The 23,928-nt window shown below is 41.4% G+C and overlaps 1 protein-coding gene across 1 annotated transcript in view; it reads left to right on the top strand.

Moving 5' to 3' along the window:
- COL21A1 (collagen type XXI alpha 1 chain) overlaps nucleotides 1-23,928 on the top strand; it is a 94,715-nt gene that overhangs the window by 9,208 nt on the left and 61,579 nt on the right. Inside the window, exons 3-9 of the mRNA XM_066612420.1 lie at nucleotides 4,063-4,231; nucleotides 4,345-4,561; nucleotides 5,655-5,828; nucleotides 9,260-9,337; nucleotides 9,800-9,808; nucleotides 12,648-12,731; nucleotides 13,326-13,388. Coding sequence (XP_066468517.1) covers nucleotides 4,063-4,231; nucleotides 4,345-4,561; nucleotides 5,655-5,828; nucleotides 9,260-9,337; nucleotides 9,800-9,808; nucleotides 12,648-12,731; nucleotides 13,326-13,388 — 794 coding nt within the window. The remainder of the gene's footprint in view (nucleotides 1-4,062; nucleotides 4,232-4,344; nucleotides 4,562-5,654; nucleotides 5,829-9,259; nucleotides 9,338-9,799; nucleotides 9,809-12,647; nucleotides 12,732-13,325; nucleotides 13,389-23,928) is intronic.

Genomic DNA, 23,928 nt, shown 5'->3' with positions numbered 1-23,928 from the left:
ACACGTATAATTTAGTTTTATTACTTAGTAGAATTGAACAAAGACACATTGTATCCTGCATAAGAAAGCCCAAGTCTGGCATCAGAAAAAATGAATTTGCATGAGATGTGAGGAAATTAAACTTGCTTCTAAATCAGACTCCGCAGTCACAGTCTCTGACAATTTCGGAGTCTACACTGTTAAGGGTAACTGTTAGGCACAGACTGACTGACCCTCCCTTAGTCTTTGCAGCAGCCTTAGCAGTCAGCTGATGTATATGCCTCAGTGGAGTGAGTAGAGAGGCTTGAGGGGAACTCATCTCTTGAATGAGTATTGAAACCACTTTGTCAGATTCTATTCAGTGTTTGTCTTCAGAATTGCTGAGTACTTCAGCCTGAGCAGAATCAAACAGGACTTCATGTAGGTTTGCAAATTTGTTTTCCTGACAGTTCCAATTTACCTGGCTGTGGCTCTGCCGTAGTCCAGCTTCCAAAATTTTAAAAATTTCTTTATAAATATAAATGGTGATTTATGGAAGAAGATATTGCACTAAGTGCACATCACAACAATTCACTAATTAATAGATAACAAGTTAGATAGCTACTGCTTACTTATAACAAAAACAGCCCAATCCTGTCAAATCACATAACCTGATCATTTGCTCCCTTGCTTGGGGGTAAGCCTCTGTTACCTGAATGGGTCTACTCAAACCTGCACCAGTTATTTAGTTGGCAGAAATCCAAGTGGACTAGGGAAGGCGGAATGATGCTGGGAAGGGAGTTAGGATATTGGTGGTGCACCTGCCACCATTACCTTCCCCTCACCCTGTTCTACCCATCTCCTGTCTGTCCTTGTGCTGACTTGCCAGCACTGGGGCTACTTTTCATACTGCTGGCACATGGCCCTGGCACACGCTGCATGCTGCTTGTGGTGGCCATCCAGCATTGCTGAATGGTGTGTGTGTGGCGACAGCCAAAAGGGACCTTATGTTGCTGGAACACTGGAAAATGTGGACACTGGAACACGGGAATGTGGACACTGGAACACTGGAAAATGTGTCAAAGAAGTTTTAACAGTCTCTCTAGACATGCCAAAACTTCATGTTTGCAGACCTTGAAATACAGTGTACTTCTAGTTATGACTGCCTCCAGTTATGGTACCAGTGGTGGCTCTCAGTCAGCATTAGCAGTAATTACCATTATGGAGTTGGTAATGAAAAGAAGTCTTTAATTGTTTCATTGTATCTGGAAGAAACGATAGGCGGATTGATTGATCTTTGTATCGTTCATTGCTTTTGTGCAATGTATGAATTTTTTTCTCAGTGTAGCAGAACATACATTAGTAAAGCCTCATCACCTCCTCATCATGGTATTCCACACACCTAAGGGCTTGTGCTGCAAGACTTCTGTCTCTTTTAACAGCAATTTATCATGCCAAATGGCAGGGTTATTTTTGAAACTCTTATTAAAAGCAGTGCTGGGGACTGCTGCGGTAATGGAAATAAAAATTTTGGTGGGCTCATGGAACTTGCCATGAAGTTTCTCAGACTGTGATCTTTATATCTTTAATCAGTATGCTTCTCCCTCTTGGTACAAATCTCCACCCCCCGAGAAATCTAACTAATAGAGGTTTTACTATATATTCTGTTTCAGTGAAAAGAAATGTTGGCACATCTATTTTTAAAAACTCTTTTCTAGGTTAAGTGCCCAGTATTTGTGCGTTGAAGGTTCAAAGCCAACTTGAATTTTTTCACATGTTCATCATACTCTTAAAATAGAAGTGGCTTCAAGTCCTTAGAAGGCTCAATGAATACAAAGAAGTCAAGCTACAATTGTTTTAATGCATGTTCATTCAGTACCTGTTTGATAGAGCACATGGCTTTAGGCCTAGCTCCAGATTTTACTAAGGTGTGGATAATGGGCAGTGAATATCTTGTGTTCAGCGGTTGCCAAATCCTAACCCCCTTTGAGGACCCGGTTCCATGGCACAGGTCCATGCAGACCCGTACCAGCTACCAAGGATCTGTCCTGGGTAGGATCTGTCCTACCAAGGATGTGCCCCAAGGATCTGTCCTGGGACCAGTGCTTTTCAGCCTCTTCATAAATGACCTGGAGACAGGGTTGAGCAGTGAGGTGGCAAAGTTTGCAGACGACACCAAACTTTTCCGAATGGTGAAGACCAGAAGTGATTGTGAGGAGCTCCAGAAGGATCTCTCCAGACTGGCAGAATGGGTAGCAAAATGGCAGATGCGCTTCAATGTAAGTAAGTGTAAAGTCATGCACATTGGGGCAAAAAATCAAAACTTTAGATATAGGCTGATGGGTTCTGAGCTGTCTGTGACAGATCAGGAGAGAGATCTTGGGGTGGTGGTGGACAGGTCGATGAAAGTGTTGACCCAATGTGCGGTGGCAGTGAAGAAGGCCAATTCTATGCTTGGGATCATTAGAAAAGGTATTGAGAACAAAACAGCTAATATAATGCCGTTGTACAAATCGATGGTAAGGCCACACCTGGAGTATTGTGTCCAGTTCTGGTCGCTGCATCTCAAAAAAGACATAGTGGAAATGGAAAAGGTGCAAAAGAGAGCGACTAAGATGATTACGGGGCTGGGGCACCTTCCTTATGAGGAAAGGCCTCTTTGGGGTGTTTGGGCCTCTTCAGCCTAGAAAAGAGACGCCTGAGGGGGGACATGATTGAGACATACAAAATTATGCAGGGGATGGACAGAGTGGATAGGGAGATGCTCTTTACACTCTCACATAACACCAGAACCAGGGGGCATCCACTAAAATTGAGTGTTGGGAGAGTTAGAACAGACAAAAGAAAATATTTCTTTACTCAGCGTGTGGTCAGTCTGTGGAACTCCTTGCCACAGGATGTGGTGATGGCGTCTGGCTTGGACGCCTTTAAAAGGGGATTGGACAAGTTTCTGGAGGAAAAATCCATTACGGGGTACAAGCCATGATGTGTATGCGCAACCTCCTGATTTTAGAAATGGGTTATGTCAGAATGCCAGATGCAAGGGAGGGCACCAGGATGAGGTCTCTTGTTGTCAGGTGTGCTCCCTGGGGCATTTGGTGGACCGCTGTGCGATACAGGAAGCTGGACTAGATGGGCCATATGGCCATAGGCCTATGGCCTATGGAGCTGTTCTTATGTTCTTATGTACCAGGTCTGAATAGACATGCCTGTGCCATGGAGGATTGCCCCTGGGTAAGGGAATGATTGTTCCCTTCCCCAGAGGAGATCTCTTCAACTGCCACCTTCAGGATGCAGCAGTCGCCATTTTGGTGCTGCTGCATCAATGGAGGGGGAGAAGAATATCATTGAACTCTGAATCTACTTGGTCTAGGGCTTCAGTCTTACACACACTTGCCTGGCACTAATGCCATTGCATTCAATGGAACTTGATTCTGAATAGACATGCGTAGGCTTGTGGCTTAAGGCTATGTGGTCAATTCACAGATTAAATTCGTACTGGGGAATTTCCACTTCACACTCTTAGCAGTACATGCAGTATAATAGATTTGCACTGATATAAGTCAAATAATGAATTTCAGTCATTACAATTTTGCGGCAAACAAGGCAGTACAGATGCCCCCTTGTATCCACGGTTTCACTGAGCCGCGGTTCACAAATTTTCCCATCATGCAAATGACTTACCTTTGTCTGATTGCACTTCTTCTATTGCTGTCCTGTTGTTTGCAGCCCTCCAGCCCGAGTCCTGTGAGCTCTTCCTGCTTGCTGTTAGCATTTCAGGAAGAACTAACAGAGACACGGTAACAGAAGGACTGCAGTCAGACAGAGATAAGTCATTTGCATGATGAGGGAGGAATTGTGACCTGATTCTTGTAGAGTTCACTACTATCTATGGTTTCCGGTATCCGGGGTAGCAGCAGGAACCCATCTTCTGCAGGTATGGAAAGTCACCTGTATAGTTTCACACACAATTCTGAAAACTTAATGTTCATTCCTGTCTACTGTGGAAAAATAAAATTGTGCCCCTTGTCTTTCAAGTTACACATTAACCTTTTGTGTCGCACCTATAAAGCAGATGGCTTGTGTATTTTTCTTGCCGTCTAGAATCCGTTTGTCCCACAAGAATTCCTGTGGCGGCTCGAGATGAAAAAGGATTTGATATACTTCTAGGCTTAGGTGTGAAGAAAAAGGTGAAAAAGAGAATTCAGATCCCATCTACTAATGCAAAAGCTTATGAAGTGATTTCACAGATTGATTTATCAGAGTTGACAAGGTATTGCTTTATTTATATCATTCTAAATAAAACTTTTTGTACTGAGGAATTGTATTGAAATTCTCCATCAAAGAATGTATGTTCATTTTTTTTTTAATTTTTTTTTTTTTCAGAAATGTCTTTCCAGAAGGTCTTCCTCCATCATATGTGTTTGTCTCCACGCAGAGGTTTAAAGTAAAAAAAACATGGGATTTGTGGAGGATTTTAAGCCTGGACGGGAGGCTGCAAATAGCCGTCACTATAAATGGGGAAGATAGAACATTGTCATTTACTACCACAAGCATGGTAAATGATACCCAGGTTGTTACTTTTACTGCACCCCGTGTAAAGGTAAAGAATAATTCACTTATGAGTTGAAATACCTATAGCTATTCTCGTGAAAAATTTGGCACAGTGCCTTACTCCCCATTCTGTACTGTAATTAAATATAATATGTGCAACTGAAACAATCACATATGCTTTCCCTTGCCTCCACTTGCCCCATATATTGGGTGTAACTGAGCTCAAGGGATGGTTCTCCCTTTACATTTTGTACTTGGGTGTTTGAACATGAGGACAATGTTTTCATGCCTTTTGTCAAGACTGAGGGGCATGGTTGGCATGCCTTTAAAAAAAAAAAATAGAGGCAAAACTCAGAAGCCAGCCTTGAAGTTGGATAGCTGTGCTGATGTTGGGTGATGTGATTTTATTAGGCCAGTTTGGTTGGAGCAGCCCGAGTGGCCTGCTGAATCATGTGGGAAAGTGTGTGTGCATGTGCCCCTTCCCTCTGTGGGCTGTCCCACCATTCCATAATTGTGTGGTGGTAGTTTCTCACTGCACAATTTAAATACCATTATAAATGTGAATTTAAGTTGTGTAATAAGAGGAAGTTCAGATGTTCTGTCCTGACATGTGATGATGATCCAACAGGATTGGAACATGTGCTGTCACATATTTGGCTATGTCACTTGGGAAGTATCCACACCGGCCCATTGTGGTATGGTGTAGCTAAAACTATAGCCAGAACTGTGCACCGGTAGCAGTAGGCCCCCAATTTTCCAGTACAGGGCTCTTATGATTTGTGCAAAGAGATGTGTGTGCATGTGCATGCATGAATTGCCACCAGTATGCCAGATTGATCTGACTATATCATATTGCTTCATAATAGAAATGAAGGTTAATGATATATCTAAATTCTGTTTTCCAGACAAACACAACTGGTGAGATGAAATTTGGCACAGTTATAGTAAAAACAAAAATAGAGTTTTGGATTTTTTCAGATAACAGTCTGACACCAGTATCAGTCATTTTGTTTAGTTGGTGTAATAGATAATGCAATCGTGATCAAATTATTTTGATCACATGTAAATCATCAAAGAATTATGACTTACATAAATGTGTATGCGTGTTGTAATGATTACTATATTTTCTGATCTTTTTCTAGACATTGTTTGATGAAAACTGGCATCAAATACGTCTCTTAGTAACTGATGCGGATGTAACATTATATATAGATGATCAAGAAACAGAAATGAAGCCATTGCATCCTGTTTTAGGGATCTATATTAGTGGTCTAACACAAATAGGAAAATATTCTGGGAAAGAGGAGACTGTACAGGTGTGTAAATACTACTTTATGGGAAATTGATATGTCTGCTTTACCCTGATCTAAGCAACGTCTAACCTTTCTCTGGAATATACTTCTCAGTAAGTATGCTTAGGTTTGCAGCCTTAATTTGATAGAGCTTTGGGTATGTTTGTAAAGGATCACGTGTGTTGTATCCTGATTTTTCTTTTGTCTGAAGCATACCATTGTATTGCCAGAAGGGCAAAGGTTCTTTTTGCATATGGACACAAAGAGCAGACCAGTAGTAGACAGACAGAAGCCAGGATGTGTTGCTTTGCACAAGCAACAATTTCACTCCAACAGATAAAACAAAATGCAGGGTTCTTACTTTCCTCCACATAAAAGTGGTGACTCATTTTACTAGACATATCCCTCCTGTGAGCTGATTTTCATGTGGTTCATCTGCATCTGTCCACATGTGACACCTGAAGGCATCTCAAACCCCCTTTTATATCATTCCATTGGGAAAAGGTAACTGATGCAGTCCTGGGAGATACAACTTCATCCAGTCTTGTGATCTAGGCATAGTGCTCAGAATGCCTCCTGGCAAGATAGGTGCAAACTAATGAAGTGTGCCTCACAAAGATTAACCTGAAAATGGAGGGATAGACTGATCATTGGGGAGAAACTGTGCAGACCACTATCTCCTCGACATATATAGATCTTCCTCAATGTGCCAATACTACCATATGTATCAGGGGTGGGCAAACTTTCAGCTTTAGGGATCCTGGACCTTTAGCAATTGTATAGAAGAGAGACAGATGACAAGATGACAAGCTGCACCTGCTGAAATTCTTTCCTACACAATTGTTAAAGATCCAGGATCCCTAAAGCTAAAAGTTTGCTCACCCCTGATATATACTTCAGACAGATAACAAACTGGAGGTGGGGCGCGATCACTCCACTTTCATTTTCTGAAGATTGGGGAACCCTGCGGAGGGTTGCACAAAGCTCCCCACACCCCCAGGAGGCTGCTGCAGGGACTGGTAAGTACATGCCAGCCCCTGGGACCCCTTTAGCATACCCCCCTTTCCCCCACCCCCACTAACTTCCCCGCTCCCCTGCACGCACTGACAGCAGCTCTCGAGCTCACAGTGAATTTGAGAACCACTGTCATAGCTAATCTATAAGATTGCAACAAGTGAAAGAGGAGTGCCCATCTGTTCATGAGATATTTCACTGTTTCCTTTGTGATCGTTTTTCTATTTTGGCAGTACTACAGATGAACCAGGATTCAACTGGTTCAGGAACAATTTTCAGCTCCCCCATTCTAGTAGAGCTCCCTAAAAGCTATCCATGAAGTTTAAGGGGCGGGGTTTGAAGAAGTATATCATGAGGTGTGAATGGAAAGGAAAAATGGGTAATTCCCCATATGTGCATGGAAGTGCTTCTCGTATACAGTCTTCTCTGATTCCGGTCAGTCACTTTCAAGGTTCTTCTCCCCGCATGCAACTAGTCCATTTCCACTCCTGTGCTGAGCAAGCATTGCCAAGGAAGATTGGGCAGCTTAGAGAGCCTTTGCTCTTTACTTGAACAGAATCCCAATGTCAGAATTGGAGAACCCTGTACTTAAACATGAAAAATGCATGTAACTGGCTAAATTAGGCTAAGATGTCAACATTTCTTTAGAAACCTGGGATAATTTTCTTGTGAAGAACATGCCTGATGGGAATTATTTGTGCAAGGGGAGTATAAAAGTTATAAGCAGCTGCTCTACTTCTTCATTGACTGTGGTGGGATCTCAGGGAACACAGTGTATGACCTTTTGATGTTCTTATCCTCCTTTATGTTCTGCTGTCTTGGTGCTCTGTAGAGAACACGCAATGTTAGTTGTTTGTTCTAGACTGCCAAAATAAACGAACACAATGCACGTATGTTCCTGTGTTTCCTTTGAGGAAACCACAGTACTCTCTGCCTGTATTTGTGTTCTGCCACAAAAAGATAAGTCTAATGTGTATTTTACAAGCAGTTGTTTAATATTTGCACAATGGGCATTAGTATGAAGGATGTTCCAGGTGATTGCAGCAGTGATTTTCAACAATTTAAAAAAAAAATCTCTCATCACATTATCAAGGCATACCATCAGTTTTTTTGGAAATTGGCAAGGCACACCAGAATGCCAGATGCAAGGCAGTGGCAACAGGATGCAGGTATCTTATTGTCATGTGTGCTCCTGGAGACATCTGGAGGGCCACTGTGAGATATAGGAAACTGGACTAGATGGGCCTCTGGCCTGATCCAGCAGGGCTCTTCTTATGTACTTATGCTGTCGGTGGGAGGCTCACATCCCCCAATGGCCCTACTAATAAATGACCTCCCCAAACTCCCATGGCACACCTGCAGACCATATGTGGCACACCAATGTGCTTTGGCACACTGGTTGTAAATCGCTGGATTACAGAGTTCATTTTGGTTGTGAATTTTATTCTGTGTTTTAAACTATCCCAATGCTGTAAAATGACATTAATGTAACTGGTGGCATATTGTAAAATACCTGAGAACTTTAAAGATGTATGATAAGTATGCTACAAAGAAAAGGAGGCAAAAGCTTCTAAGTGCATTCCTCACACTGAGATCAATAGAGCACCAGATTCTGATGAAGGTAACATACTTGTATAAAGATCTCTGTAATAAGGAACATGTAGTCTGCTACTGCATGGGGAAGGTTCCAGGTTCAATTTCTTGCAGATCTAATTAAAAGGATCTTGGGCAGCAGGGATGGAAAGGACCTCTGCATGATACCTGGGAATACAATGCCAACCGGGATGCTGGGCTACATGGAGAAGTGGTTTGACATAGTATTCCTTCAGTGACTAATTTGTCATCGGAGAACAATTGATTCTTCAGAGGAAGTGTTACCCCATTGAACAGACTGGATGCTCATTTCTGAATCATCTTTCCTGTTGACCAAAAGCAGTTTAATCTTCTTTGGATTAGGTCTGAGGCTGTTAGACAGTCTACCACAGTCCCCCGGACTTTGTTTTAGGGTTTCCAAGGAATTCACTGGGGGGGAGGGGGGAAAGGGAGAGGGGGAGGGAGAGAGACAGACAGACAGACATCTTCTCATTGATGGCACTGCACTCCAACTCTCTGGATAACTTGCCCTTTGGGTGTATACAAGTGATTTTGTTCTGTTTTTTGCTATAAGTCTTGCTGAATCAGAATCTGCTCTTAAAGGTTCTCTTCCATGTTTTGGGTGTAGCTCTTTTAGGAATCACTGGGAATTGCAATCACCAGGGATGAGGAGGGGGGCTCAGAAACCCCAGTGTTGAAGCACTTTGAACAGCCTTTTGAAATCTTCTACATATGTATGTTAAATACAGGGGAAATGCTTCATGATGCACTCTTCTTTCTTTGAAGGCTATTTTAATTAATATCCTCAAAAAAGTTTATGTAATGAGTTTACAATCTTTCCATTACAGTTTGACCTGCAAAAGCTAAGGATATACTGTGACCCAGAGCAAAACAACCGAGAAACAGCTTGTGAGATACCTGGCTTTGTGAGTATGATGTAAATGTTCTTTAAGGATTGTTGGATGCGTTTTAAATAGAAATTTGAACGGGCATCTCTGAAAATCTTCTTTAGAAACCATACACACATATTCTGCTTTAATTGTGCAAGTGTAAACAATCTGTTCAGGAATTTTAGAAATGTAATCTGCTGTTGCTCAGACAGCTTGCTGGCAAGTTTCACTAGAATGGATTTTTCTCCTGAATAAGTGTCTATTGCTTCTTGCTGTGGAAAGATGCTACAGAACTCTAATTATATAAATAGTTCCAGTGAAACATCTGTAGCAACTTTTGTCTTTGCCTGATTAAATATTCCTGTGTGTGAGTGGAGAGAGGGGTGGAGGAAGAGAGAGAGAGAGAGAGAGAGAATATGCATGCATGTACAATTCATTTATTTTAAACATAATTTTAAGTCTTTCTAAATTCTTAAACTGTGTTTATTTCCTTTTCAGAATGGAGAGGTGAGCAAAATCATTCTTATCATCCTATAACTAAAGGTTATATTTACTTCTTCTTTTGTTACATTTGGCATCATTCCATTGTTCTCTTAACTGTTCTGACTTGACTAATAACCCAGTCCTGTGGGCTAGCACTGCCATGAGGTATAGCAGCGCTGAAATGGTCGCAGCTGTATCCTGCAGGGCCTAACCAGCAGCTGGAGCCTCCTTGGTGTAAGGGAACATTGGTTTCCTTTCCCCGTGCTGAGCTCTGCTGGTGGTAATGGGTCTCCTAGGATCTGTGTCTGCAGGTGCAGAACTGAGGAGGCCCACATTGGGTGGGGTGGCTTGGGAGGGGGCATAGATTTAGAAGAGTTGAATGAAGTCAGTTAAATGGTTCTGAATAAACATATATTGCTGGGTTCAGACATAGCATTATACTATGGTTTGTATTATTCTTAGCTAAGAACACCATAACATGCTTTGAGCTTTCGGAACTACGATAGTCAAATCATGGTTTAAGTCTGGTCTGCTTTTGTTTCCAATCTGCTTAAAATGAGCCCTGTCTCCATGGTACAGCAGCAGACGACTCTTGAAGTGCAACACTGACCCTAATTTTGGTTTGGCATTGGTCTGTAAATTTAGACTTAATATGAAATTCGTATTAGCATAAACTGTGGTTTTCAAACCAGCTCCAAAGCATAGTTTCAGATCCTGGTTTTTGGTCCTAAACAAACCACAGTTTGTGGGCAGCCTGGTTTCAGAAAAAAATGTGAAACCAGGTTTAGCTAAGCAAGTGGTCTTGCTTAGCTTGGTCTTGAGGACCAAGAAAGGCGGTATAGAAATACCTGTTAAAAAAATAAATAAATCATGGTTTCATATTATGTCTGAAACCAGTCATTGCTTAAGAAGCACTGGTTCCCAAGCTGTGGTCCAGTGACCACATGTAGTCCATGAGTCCCTGAAAAGTGGTTCATCAGATCTTAGAGAAAAGATTTCCTTTGATCTCTTCAGGTATCTTGCTGAGCAAGCACTCCCCCACAGACTACCAGAGAGGATAGAGGACAGACTGCCTGTAGCTGTCAGTGAAGTGTCAGTTGTGGCTGTGGACAGTCCATTCTCTGCCATCTCTGGTAGCCCATAGAGGGACACTTGTTTAGGAGATGCTTCCCCATGGACCACCAGAGAGAGAGAGAGTGAGAGAGAGAGTGAGAGAGAGAGAGAGAGAGAGAGAGCAGACTACTTGCATCTACAGCTGGCAACAAAGCAGCAACCAATAAATCTCTAATGAATATTCTCTAATGATTACAAAAATAATTTTTTGTGTGCAGGGGAGTAGAATGGGCCACAATAATTCTAATTTTTACCTCAGTGATCCATGAGTTCCTAAAAGTTAGGAACCATTGCTAAAGAGAGCCAGTAGTGCCAGCTGATAAGTTTTTGAAACAGAAACAATGCAGTTATATCTATAAAAGGGAGAGAGACCTTGGTGGACCAATTGAAAGAGAAAAATGATTAAGGTTGTGGGGTAACATAAAAAATTGATTTGTCACTTAAGTAAAACCTCTTAAGGTTGAAATTTCATTGGCATCTAACTCCAGTAATGTTAGCTTAAGTTTATAAAAACGGTGCTAGCTATTGCTGACTTTTCTTAGTATTATTGTTCAGCAGTATTTTTAGTATTAAAGCTGATGTGATGCATCTCTTGTGGACATGCTCTCTTATCAAACCATTGTGGCTGGAAGGGCTGGAGAAGATAAAATTTTAACTGGTTATGTTGTTTATATAAACTTAAGAACATGCTTGAATATGTTAAGAATTTGGTACTCACAAATGACATAGAGCTAACCAGTCTCTTGTTCATTGACTTCTTCCAGGATTTGTATTTCTTCTTGTTGGAAAGCTTAAGAACATGTTTATCACAAGCGCCTGCTCTATTAGACAGGCAGACCAATTCTAACCTGGAATAGGCAGGCCAGCTGACCTGCACCATATCCAGCACAGGTTAGGAGGTGGCTGCCGTGCAACTCGGACTAAGGGGACATTTTCCCCTAACCCTGTGTCATTTGCCAGCCACCCCATGGGGCTACTTGGATCTACCTATTATGGGCAAATGAAAGAGGATATGGACACAGATACATTTTTTAATGAACTGGATTCTGTTTATTAATCATTGGAATATGATTGTTGTGGATAACATTAGTCCACATAATTTACTTACATACACATGAGATACAGTATTTGATTGAATAGAGTGTTTTATGCATTCATATTTACAGACTTTTATGATAACTAATACATTTTTGTACTTTTATTTTTTTCTTTGTCATTTAAAAAAAATTGAAAGTAAAAATTAATTTAAGAAGAAAGAAGTACAAATCCTAACTAAATCCCAACTGTGCCAATGAACACACGCAAAGGAGGCACACACTGCATTCTATGGGGGGCAGTCTCAGAGGTCTTATCTTGGGGAAAGCCTCTGCACCTTCATTGGTTTCCTCAATTCTTTTGTTGCTGTTTTGCTGGTGCTACTGATCCTACCCCTCACTCTATAGTTCAGCCTCTCTTCCTGCTCCCTCCTGCTTAGAAATTCCCCCATTCTTTCCCCTGCTCACCCCACCCCCTGCTTCTCCCTTACCTGGCACTAGAGGGCAGTGTCTTCATCATCAGCGGTGAGCCTTTTTGGGCTTGCCAGCAGCATCAGCAAGCATGACATCATGAGTCATGCACCAGAATCCAGGCATGTTCCATATGCATTCCACTGGTGAATCCCTTTTAATTGGATTGGGCTGTAAGTTGCTTAATGAGTGTATGTTTCAAAAAAATTATATTTTGCAGTGCATTTTGTATTGTATTTTGGCAGTGTCTGAATGGACCTAGTGATGTAGGATCTACACCATCTCCTTGTATATGTCCTCCAGGAAAACAAGGCCCTCCAGGTCCAAAAGTGAGTAGAGATTTTATTTTAATTCATGGCCAGATGCTTTAGGCTGCAATCCTAAATTGACTTACCTAGGAGTTAGTGTCATTGAACACAGTGGGACTTCTGAGTAGACATGCGTAGCATTGAATTGTTCTGTTTAAATCATAAGAGGCTAAATCTCAAGCAGTCATTTTTAGCATATTTCATATACTCATTCTCCATCTCACATATATCTACAGACTCATTGATGGTGAAAACTGTAGGGAGATATGTTGCGATAGCAATATCTCAGCACCCTACAAAATTCAGCATTGTTCTGAAACTAAACAATGACAGCTGTTAGCCCTTCTGAGATATGTGCCCCTTCTGGGGATAGGTTTTGCCCTTATGAAAATTGCCAAAATGCCCCCCACTCACAGTGCAAATGGGGAACTGAAGTAGGGGGGAGCTTCTTGATTCACCCCTAGATCCGTTGCTTTCATAAAATGCCTCTGGACCTCCCACCTCCAAAGCAAAAGTACTTAATGCTTCCTTGAAAGTATATCTTCCTGAAGTGCTATGAAAACAATTATACTTTTGTGTCTTCTCCTATTCTTATCTCATGTGTATGCTTCCTAGGGAGATCCTGGGCAACCTGGGAATCATGGCTATCCTGGTGAACCTGGTCCAGATGGTAAGCCTGTGAGTACTAAAAACTTAGTCATAATCTTAATGCAAAATTCATGTTTTTAAAACAATATCAGAACATTATTAAGGATGTCAGATATTCCCGTGGGAGTAATTAATCAATTATGGCTGGTGGCATTCTTCAAGAAGTTGGAATCAGGATAATGCACAAAAGTAGCTTGCATTGCATTGAAATATGCACCACATAAATAATTAATAGGTCAATTGTACCTTTTCCCTTAAATTTATACTTTACCATGTTTTTTGTAGCAAGCTCCAGTCTTACTGCTGCACCACATAGATTAACAGGGTCCAGAGTTTAGAAAAGGAAAGCATACAGATATAACACATTCCAAAAAATGAAATTGCTTCTGGTGACTTAAAAAAAACAAAAACAGTCCTTGAATGTTACATTGTGTAGGGTCTGTTCAGAAAAAAAGAGCAAGAGAGAGAAATCCTAGAATTTCATTTAAACTTTATGAATAGCTTAGTTGAAGGATGGGTGAGGCTCTGAACTGTTTTCACTTCACATATTCTGAAGCAGATGGTATGAGAACTGAGAGAGAGAGAGAGAGAGAGAGAGAGAGAGAGAGAAAGAGCGAGAGAGCGCTCTTGGATTCCTTGGCCTGAAAATGAGAAGCAAACGAACTGGAGCAAGTTCAAAGCAAATTTTATTTACATCACTTGTATTGCATCTTTCTGTTGCATCACTTGTATTGCATCTTTCTGACCCTTACAAAACTGAGGGTCAGAAAAGTTTTTCCCAAACTTTATGGTAGTTTGATATGAATTTGGGGTGCTGATTCCAAAAATGGCATCTGTTTTGCCCTATCACGTCTAGTTTTGGAGATATAGTATAGCCTCATTAGTGAATGGTTCAAGCACCTTCCTCATGAGGAAGCCGTGGTGTAGGCATCCTCATGAGGAAGTTGCTTGAACCATTCACTAAAGAGGCTATACTATATCTCCAAAACTAGACGTGATAGGGCAAAACGGATGCCATTTTTGGAATCAGTACCCCAATTATACCCAGGAATTGGTGTAACGTTTAAGGAAGCAAAATGCGTGCTGGCCTGTGTTACCCTTAAAGGCAGCCTTGCATAGGTCACATTTTACAATTATCCAATTTATCATGTATTAGTGGACAGATCCAGCCTTTGCAGGAAAAGACACAACCAGTTTACCAACCTAAGCTGGAAAAAAGTTATTCTGGCTACTACTGCCACCTGGGCATCCAGAAGTGTTCAATCCAGCTACAGACTTGCTTATTAAGTGGGAGTGCAGCCTCCATCCAAAACAAGTTGTACCCTTAACCCCTAGATCAGTTGTTCACTGACCAACAGCACCTCTTTTTTGTCTGGATAAAGGTTCGTTTTGTTTGCCCATGTCCAGAGAATCGTTGATTTTTGGATACTGACTCAGTACTTTCACAGTCTCCTTGAGATCTGATGGAAAGGGCAGAGACAGAGAACTTGGTGTTATCAGCTTGTCGATGGCACCATGTCCTGCCTAGACAACCTTGCCCTGTGGTTTCATGTAAATATTGAATAACCTGAGAAATGAGTACCCTCATAACCTTGCAAGCACATCCTTCTTCTGGGCCACCTTGCTGCTATGTGGTGGTTTTAGTCATTCCTGGAAGGTAGATCTCAGAAGGTGGTGCTGGGAAACTGCTGCTCAATTTTGTGTAACCAAAGGCTACAGAATAAAGCCTAACCCTGTCAGGTACTGACAGGAAGGGAAAGGAAAACTGCTGTCATATGGTTCCATCCTTATGATAAAGCAAATATTACTGTATGATCTCAAGGTATTACTGTATGATCTCAAAAGTCCTGCCTTGTATCTGTTTGTTTTGGCACAAAATATAGATGAATAGTTACTCTCATTGATATTGGAACCATTCAGAGTGCCTGAAGGTGTTTAGAAGGAGGATCTGAAGATGAAATAAACAAAAGTAGGGGCAAATTAAAAAGCTGCAATGGAACACCAGAAACTTTTGAGAAGTTCAAATTTTCCTCCAAACCATTCAGCTCTTTTCAGCTTTAGTAATAATTCATTGAAAGAATTTGGTTTTAATTTCTGCAGAGAATCCAGGATGTTTCCAGACCGCAATAAATTTAAGTGCATGTAATTCAGACTGGTCTATATTATTGTTAATGCCACTTATAATGCATTATTCTTGCCCAGGAAGTTTGCTGTCTACAATTTTTGTAACTTAATTCAAAACATTTCCAATTCTATTTCTGGTAAGAATCGTAAGTTTTGGTGGTGATAATACATTTGGTTTCTATATCAGCTCTGTATGGAAAATCTTAGATAACTACTTGCTAGAAACTGTGAAAAACTTAGGAATATTGCCAATTACACAGAGAGCTCCATGTTGCACTTTATAACATGTCCAAATTTCTTACTTGGTTGCTTAGCTACATTTTTGGCCATGTTCATCGGTATAACAGATGGTTGAAATTATTATGGTGGTTCCCTTTGGATGCTGACACAGTACTAGCATGAAGAGCAGTAATACCAAAAATACACTTATTTCCACATCGAAGATTACACTGGAAAAGAGTCCAAGAATTTCAATAGAAGTCTTGGAGTAGTGTTCAAAGAAAACAAATACCAGTGACCACTAAAAACAGTGGTTTCAGGTTTTTGTTGGGGCTTACTTGAACAAATCCACTAAATTATAAATCCAACATTTCACCAAAATATTGAAATAATATACAACAGAGAAAAAGAAACAGCTTTGTAAAGATAATAAATTATGTCCAGCTATTCACAAATGTCCTTTTTTGACCAATACAATGATGATCATGTTTGCATGACTAAATAGCTGTATCTAAATAGCTGTAAATAGCTGTATCTAAAGTTATGGTTACATTGGCCAGTGAGTAGGGTGTTAGATTCACACTGGTCAAGCTCTGATGTGTTTTAGCAGGGATGGGAACTTGAGTCTGAGACTCCAGACTCAAGTCACGAAGTGGAAAAGTGACTTGTGGAAAACTGGAGTCATGCACGCCAATGACTTGTAGCTGATTTGTGGCAGTGACTTGGAAAAGAGTCATGACCCAAATAGACTCGAGTCAAGTCTCGCTTTTGTGTGTGCTCGCGGCTCTTGTGTCTGTGTGTGTGTTTACTTACTTTTTTTTTGCCGCTTCCACGATTCAACTTGTTTCTGAAAATAACTTAAACTTGAGTCAAAATGATTCGGTAAGTGACTCAGGGCAAGTTGTGATGGGCATGTGCTATGACTCGTAGATATGCCGAGTCACAGGGTCTCTGACTCAAGATTCAATTCAAGTCTTGGGCAAAGTGGCACATCCCTGTGTTTTAGCTCCCATGAATCATCCCATGCACCACATTAGCCATGGCTCTGTCTGCACTGCATTCTGGTACTATGTAACACCAATGTGCTATTTGTAATATGATTGGTGTGACGTCAGTGCAGCATTCTCCTGTGCAACACTCAGGACTTGTGTTGGCTTAGCCCCAACATAATGCCTGGGCTCGGTGTTTCAGTACGAGGGTTCAACTTTGGAAAATATAAAAATACAAATGAAATAGCTTTTGAACAAGTACAGAATTTGTTTTTCATGTCACTAACCACAAAGTCCTCACATACAAGAGACTGGGAGTTTCAGATCAGAGGGCAATATTTCCAGGCTAAATTGAAACCCAACATTTTTTTCCTAGAATTTAACACTGGCTTCATCAACCCATCTTCTTCAGTTTCTTGTGCTCCGGAACATTCATGAATTGAGCAGATAATTTTGCTAATAAGGCATAATCTAAAGATAAGTGCACAAGTTGTCAGATAAGGAACCAGAGACCACAGGCTGGCTGAGGGGAATAGTGCCTGGTGCTTAGTGGGACTGATCCAGTGGTGCTGTTCTTATGCTCTTATGTTCTTAGTGCTCATTCATCCCTTCTATGTACCCCTTCCTCATGCCAAAGTGGAAATATGAAGAAGGCACTTTGCCCACTTAGATGTGGCAGCTTGGAACATTTTGCTTTTGCCAAGTTACTGCAGGTTTCTGAGCATAGTGCTGTGCTTGGAGGTCTGCTGCAGCTCTGCAGAAGCAGAAAGTCAGCCAAGAAGCTGCTGGAAGGGGGTGGCAGCTCCCATCTTCACTGGCCTCAATTTGGACCCCCTTGTGTGACACTCCGGGGTGCCCCCACTAGCTACACCACTGCAGGAACGTGTCCCAGCAGGTTTTAGTCTGCTGAACCAGCACAAACTTCTGGGGATTAGAAATGTTCAAAAATGAGAAATAGACACAAAACAGAGTATTCATCACATGTGTTCATAATCTACTACTTTCCTGCTTCCCCCATTCTCCAATTTTGTAACTCTTTTACAATATTTTATGATTTTTTAAATCATATTTTTTTGCTTTACGAATCCATGTTCTGTCTTTCAGTGTAAATATTTCAAGCGTGACTTCCAACTTTAAAATAAGAAAAAACCCCACACAATTAATAAGATATTAAGAAGTGCAAAAATAAAGCAGAAGATAAAGTAGCATTAAACGATTACTTCAGAGGCTAAAATGGTTTAAGGGCCTGGGAAAAATAAAAAAGATCATTGCCTGGAGCCGAAAAGACTATAGTATGGGCACCAGCAGAGCCTCCTTTTCAAGAGCATTCCAACAACCAAAAATGTCCTCTTCCAGTTTGTTATTTCCCATGGTGGGGGTACTTAAAGGAGAGCTTACGAAGATTACCTTAGTGCAGGAATGTCCAAAGTTTTTGGCAGGAGGGCCGCATCATCTCTCTGACACTGTGTTGGGGGCTGGGGGAAAAAAGAATTAATTTAAATTTAAAATTTGAATAAATTTACATAACTTTACATAAATGCATATATTAAAGATGAACTTATATGAATGAATGAAGGTCTTGAAATAGCTCAAGGCCTATAAAGGTCTTGCACAACGCAAGGCTGGCTTTTCCTTTGCTGCCACTATTGCATCACAGACCTGAAACAGCAAGCAATGGAGGAAGCCCTCATCCCACAGCTCACGCAAGAGGTCAAACAGTCGTCCTCACGCTGAGAGCAGTTGCATCGGGCCAGTGAGGGCTCCAACAAATCTCCAGAGCGCCAGAGGCTCATTGGAGACTGGGGGCTCCCTGAGGGCCGCACTGAGAGTCCTCGAGGGCCGCATGTGGCCCCAGGGCCGAGGTTTGGGCACCCCTGTCTTAGTGCATGAACAGGTTCATTTGTGAGTAGGTGATTCTTCAGGGAGTCATTTCCCAGACTGTGTGGGGCTTTAAAAATGAAGTCTATTTGGATGGATGCATTTATCTTTCTTAAGAGAAAGACTGCTTCTCCCCTCCCCCAACATTGTCGTACATTTACATTACACAGTTGTGCTTCTCATTTGTTTATGTCTCACAACCAGGCCCAAAGGGGACAAAAAGCCAAAATCTTGCAGACTTGACCTCCTGCAGACATATTGCATTGGCTTGTAAAATCCATGGGGTTAAGTTTTGGTATTGTTCCAGAATTGGGCACCTCAGGATATTTCTCCACCCTTCTCCAAAATACCATAGACCTTAATTCTGTTTTACAAGAAGGCATTATGTTAATAACAGAGCAGCAAGCCTGTTCCTTGTAGTGCTTTCCAAAATTTGTTGCTAAGTGTTTATTCTTCCCAGAAGAGCCTTTGTTTGGCTTGACTTTTGCAAACTTGAATTGTAATGTTAGGTCAATTATTATCCACACAGATGTTTTGCTGTCTAGCCATTACTTGATTTGTTCATATTTCATAGGTCTGGTTCAGGCATAATGCTGTTGATCTTTTAATCATGATTGCATTTTCAAGAGCAGGACAGGTACTTGTTTGGATACCACTTCTGTGATACAGATTCCCTTTCTTTGTTGGCTTTAACCAGTGTTGTGTCTGCTCCTGTACTAATCATTAATGTTCAAACGAGTTCCTACCATAACCATTGTATTCAGGATTTGAGGCAAACTTGCAAACACTGGGTAAGGGGGGGATGGACTGGTTAATATTAACTATGGCTAGCAGTGGTGTAAGTGCAACACGCAACTGGAGTGAAAGGAAACAAAGAAGGGAGAGGAGTAAGAAGGGCTTGTACAAACCTGAGGCCTGTTCTAGATCTCTTCACCGTAGTTACATCCGCAATCAATTACAGTGAGCATTTTCCTTAATAAAAGAGACTTTTTGTCTACTTTTTGTAGCCTTTTTCTTTTGTAATCAAATCAGTCTAGCCATTATACCAGTTAGCTTCCTTGCCAAGAAGGAAATTTATGTTTTTTTTAAAACAACAAGATTGGACTTCCTGCAATAAGTATTGGCTTTGTACAGCTATCTTCTTCCTTGCAGTAGCTTCTGTTTGCTGATTATGAAATTGTGACAGTTCTGAGAGCAGTAGACAGATTATATGTGTGAGTTCTAGTTTTTTAGTCATCCAAAAAGCTTGGTACAAGTAACTGTGACACAACAGTTGCACGTGTATGAGTTGTATAACTGCCTATCTTCATTCAATCTCTTTTTATCCCCATTAACTAAAACTGTGGTTCCCAAACTTTTTAGCACTGGGACCCACTTTTTAACCTCGGTTTACCCTTTTAAAAAAGATTTAGGAAAAAATATTTGTTTGTTTATAAGTTGTAATAACAAGAAAAAAAATACCCTCAAACATTTATTTCCCTGTATTTGCACATGCTTGCAAACTGCAGGAGCTGAGCTATTTGCAGGGTAATTAGCAGCTACATATCTAATTTTTGAATAGCCTCAGGGTTTGAGGCAGTTAGTTATCTGATTTTTTCCATCATCCTTTGGCAACCCACCAGTGGGCCCTAACCCACAGTTTGGGAACCATTGAACTAAAAGTTATGCTGGCAAAACTCCATAATGTATTATCACGTTTTGGACTAGTGATAAGTTTTCGCTGATAGCAAAAGGCTGAACGACAGCCTTTTGGTTTTTGGTTTTTTAAAAAGCTGAAATCTACACCTTTGCTCTGCCTCTTGATTCTAGCTCTGAACATATCTTTCTAGTAGTGATATAAATAATAGCATAATGAACCACAGAGGGAAAATAAATGATTTCTGTAGCCTTGTATTTTGGCACTTATGTATATTTTCCTCAAATGAGTCACAGTTTACCAGGCTGAACGCTTTCTTCAGTATGGAAAAGAATTTTTAGAAATGTGTTCTAGAAAATGAGAAGGGTTAGTACTTAACTAGTACTGGAGGCAGTGGAAAATTGGAGATGCAAGCCTGGATTCAGCCAAAGTTAGTCATGACTTAGGCTCCAGTCATGAACACATTTACCTGGGAGTATGTTCCTTTGAAAACAATGAGACTTTCTTTTGGGTAGACGTGCATAGGATTGTGCTGTAAGTCCCCTTGGAAGCAACGGGACAACTTATTTGTTACCTGTTTACTGCTTTCAGTGTGGTTTAGTCATAGTATAACTAACTTTAGTTGGACTGGGGCAGTGTGCTTAATTTGATTTCGTATGGCAATCAAAGTGGAACGGTTTGGTTCTCTGAAATGACTTGTTCAGTTGATATCTAGTTACCTCTAGTTACTACAACTCTTGCTTGAAAGGGTGTACTTTTAAACACATGTAACATGCGCACATGAGGGAAAACTATTTTGTATGCTGGGATCCTGTATAGAAGCCAGTGGCACTGGTTTAGCAAGGTGTGCATCCATTTCCTTAGCTGCCTTGGCTGCCTGAAACAGCTCAAGTTAATTGAAATAGGGAATGTCAGAGGCATAATGCACTGCCTCAGTGCAGTAATGTCACAACATCATGTGACATGGTGTTACGTGACATCACTTTTGCGATCTCCCTGGTGGCTTCACGCCTCCTGTTCCTTCTCCTGTGGAAGCTCCCCTTCAAGGGGAAGGAGAGGCCGCCAGCGTCTCTTCCATAACCAGGGAGGAACCTGAGGGGCCGTTACTCACTCCCTCTTTGCAGAGCGCCTGAAGCAGGTGCCCAGGCACTGCCCTGTTTACACATCTGGGGAACGTATCTGGTTTACTCATGCTCTGTTTGAGTATTTCTTTTCAGTGAGCTTTGTAACCTTCTTGCCAGCTTTTGCAAACCTTTTTTTTCTTTTTAACAAAAGATCAGTGTCTTGTCTTTATTCCCTTGTGTCTATCCCTGCTTTGTTTTGATACCTTCTGTCTTTTAAATGAACTTCTTAGATTTTTACTATTTCACCTGCCACTTTATGCCACTTAATAATGATTGGGATTGCCATGTTACTGAGGTCATGCATGTTGTGTTATGGTTTAGTTTTAAAGAGAACCTGCCCACCTCCCATATTTTGGGACTTTCTGTTACCAGGTTGAGAAGTCACATGAGGAATGAACATGCAGGGTACAATCCTAAATTCACTAAAGGCACACTGAACTCTTATCCTATGAGTCATGATGCACAGATTGCAATTTCAAGCACATGCTGAACTTAGTGTGGCTTATTTCAAAGTACCTTTAAAAAAAATTACACCGTAAGAGTAATTTTCTGCTGAGTGATTCCTTTGCCATAATGCTAATACAGTTGGTGCAAAAAGGTTTGAAATGCAATAACCGAAAGCCTCCAACACTTACTGAACTACATCCCCTGATGAAGTTGTAATTCACAGCAGCTCCAGTAAAGCCTACATGCCATGTCTTATCTTAACCCTTTGTATATGATGGAATACTAAATACATTGTGCTATAACCTTTTTCCTTCCTGGGGAACAGATTTAACGTTCCTAGCATATGTGCTTGCACAGATATGTGAACTTGCAGACTGCAGGTGTAGACAGCCACATGGGTATTCACCTGGATGTTTATCTGGAGAAGATGGGACTGTGCCTGGGGAAAATGTATTGCATGAACTGCTCCTGAACTTCTCAGCTCTTTGGCTTGCTGCACCATTTAGAAGTATAATAGACAGCAATGTTCAGTCCCTCTCCCTCAATCCACATCTTACCATCCAGATACACCTTCAACTCACTTGTCCCAAATGCTACCAGGATCTGGCTTCTCCCAAAGGAAATTCAGAAGCTGTGTTCTGCAGAAAGAGGCAGGACAGGAAGGTGCCTTTAAAGTTGACATCCCTGGTCCAGTCCTTCATCTCCTGCCTGCCTCTCTAGGAGAAAGAGTTCTTTTGCTTTAACCACTAAAGTAGGGGGTGTCAAACATAAGGCCGTAGGCCAGATGATGACCCCCAGGAGCTCTTTATCAGGCCCCCTTTATAATTAGGCTCTTCCAAGTGCTTCTTAGCTGCTGAGCTGCAAAGTGATGTGATCAATATTTCTATATTTTCTCTTTTGTCATTTACAGCCGAAGAGTTCCTGCTTGAGAAAGAAGGTTCCTAGCCATCATCTGCTTAATGACATCACTTCATTTTTTAATGATGTCACTTCTTGGCCCTCAGCAGGTGCCATGAATGCTTTTTGGCCTGCTGTATGAAACAAATTTGACACTCCTGCATGAGAGGGCTAAAAGTGTGCTGTATAAATGTAAATAGCATACCAGATAAATGTAAATAGCATACCAGATAAATGTAAATAGCATACCAGATACCACTCTTTCTCTTGATACTGAACTAAACAAACGCATCGGTAAAGCAGCTACCATGTTTTCCAGACTCACAAAGAGAGTCTGGTCCAACAAGAAGCTGACGGAACATACCAAGATCCAGGTCTACAGAGCTTGCGTCCTGAGTACACTTCTGTACTGCAGCGAGTCATGGACTCTCCGCTCACAACAGGAAAGGAAACTGAACGCTTTCCACATGCGCTGCCTCCGACGCATTCTCGGCATCACCTGGCAGGACAAAGTTCCTAACAACACAGTCCTGGAACGTGCTGGAATCCCTAGCATGTATGCACTGCTGAAACAGAGACGCCTGCGTTGGCTCGGTCATGTCATGAGAATGGATGATGGTCGGATCCCAAAGGATCTCCTCTATGGAGAACTCGTGCAAGGAAAGCGCCCTACAGGTAGACCACAGCTGCGATACAAGGACATCTGCAAGAGGGATCTGAAGGCCTTAGGAATGGACCTCAACAAGTGGGAAACCCTGGCCTCTGAGTGGCCTGCTTGGAGGCAGGCTGTGCAGCATGGCCTTTCCCAGTTTGAAGAGACACTTTGCCAACAGTCTGAGGCAAGGAGGCAAAGAAGGAAGGCCCATAGCCAGGGAGACAGACCAGGGACAGACTGCTCTTGCTCCCGCTGTAGAAGGGATTGTCACTCCCGGATTGGCCTTTTCAGCCACACTAGACACTGTGCCAGAACCACCTTTCAGAGCGCGATACCATAGTCTTTTGAGACTGAAGGTTGCCAATACAATAGATAACTGAAGGTCAGGTATTCAGGACTGTAATGTAGTGAGAACATGTTTTTAAAAAACCAACAAAAAACATTGTTTTGCCTGAAGTGCCTTATACAAAAGGTCTTGTTTAAATTTTTAAATAAATAAATATCATTAGAAATAGCTGTTTCATGAATACAGATATTATGTTTTCTATCCCTCCTCTTTTGCTAGAAAACAAGGATGTGTCTATAGAGTTTCCAGATGATC

The sequence above is a fragment of the Tiliqua scincoides genome, chromosome 1 (assembly GCF_035046505.1).
Source record: "Tiliqua scincoides isolate rTilSci1 chromosome 1, rTilSci1.hap2, whole genome shotgun sequence".
In the NCBI taxonomy this organism is placed as follows: Eukaryota; Metazoa; Chordata; class Lepidosauria; order Squamata; family Scincidae; genus Tiliqua; species Tiliqua scincoides.
Note: the sequence above shows the minus strand (reverse complement) of the source record. Positions and strands in the feature narration are given on the sequence as shown.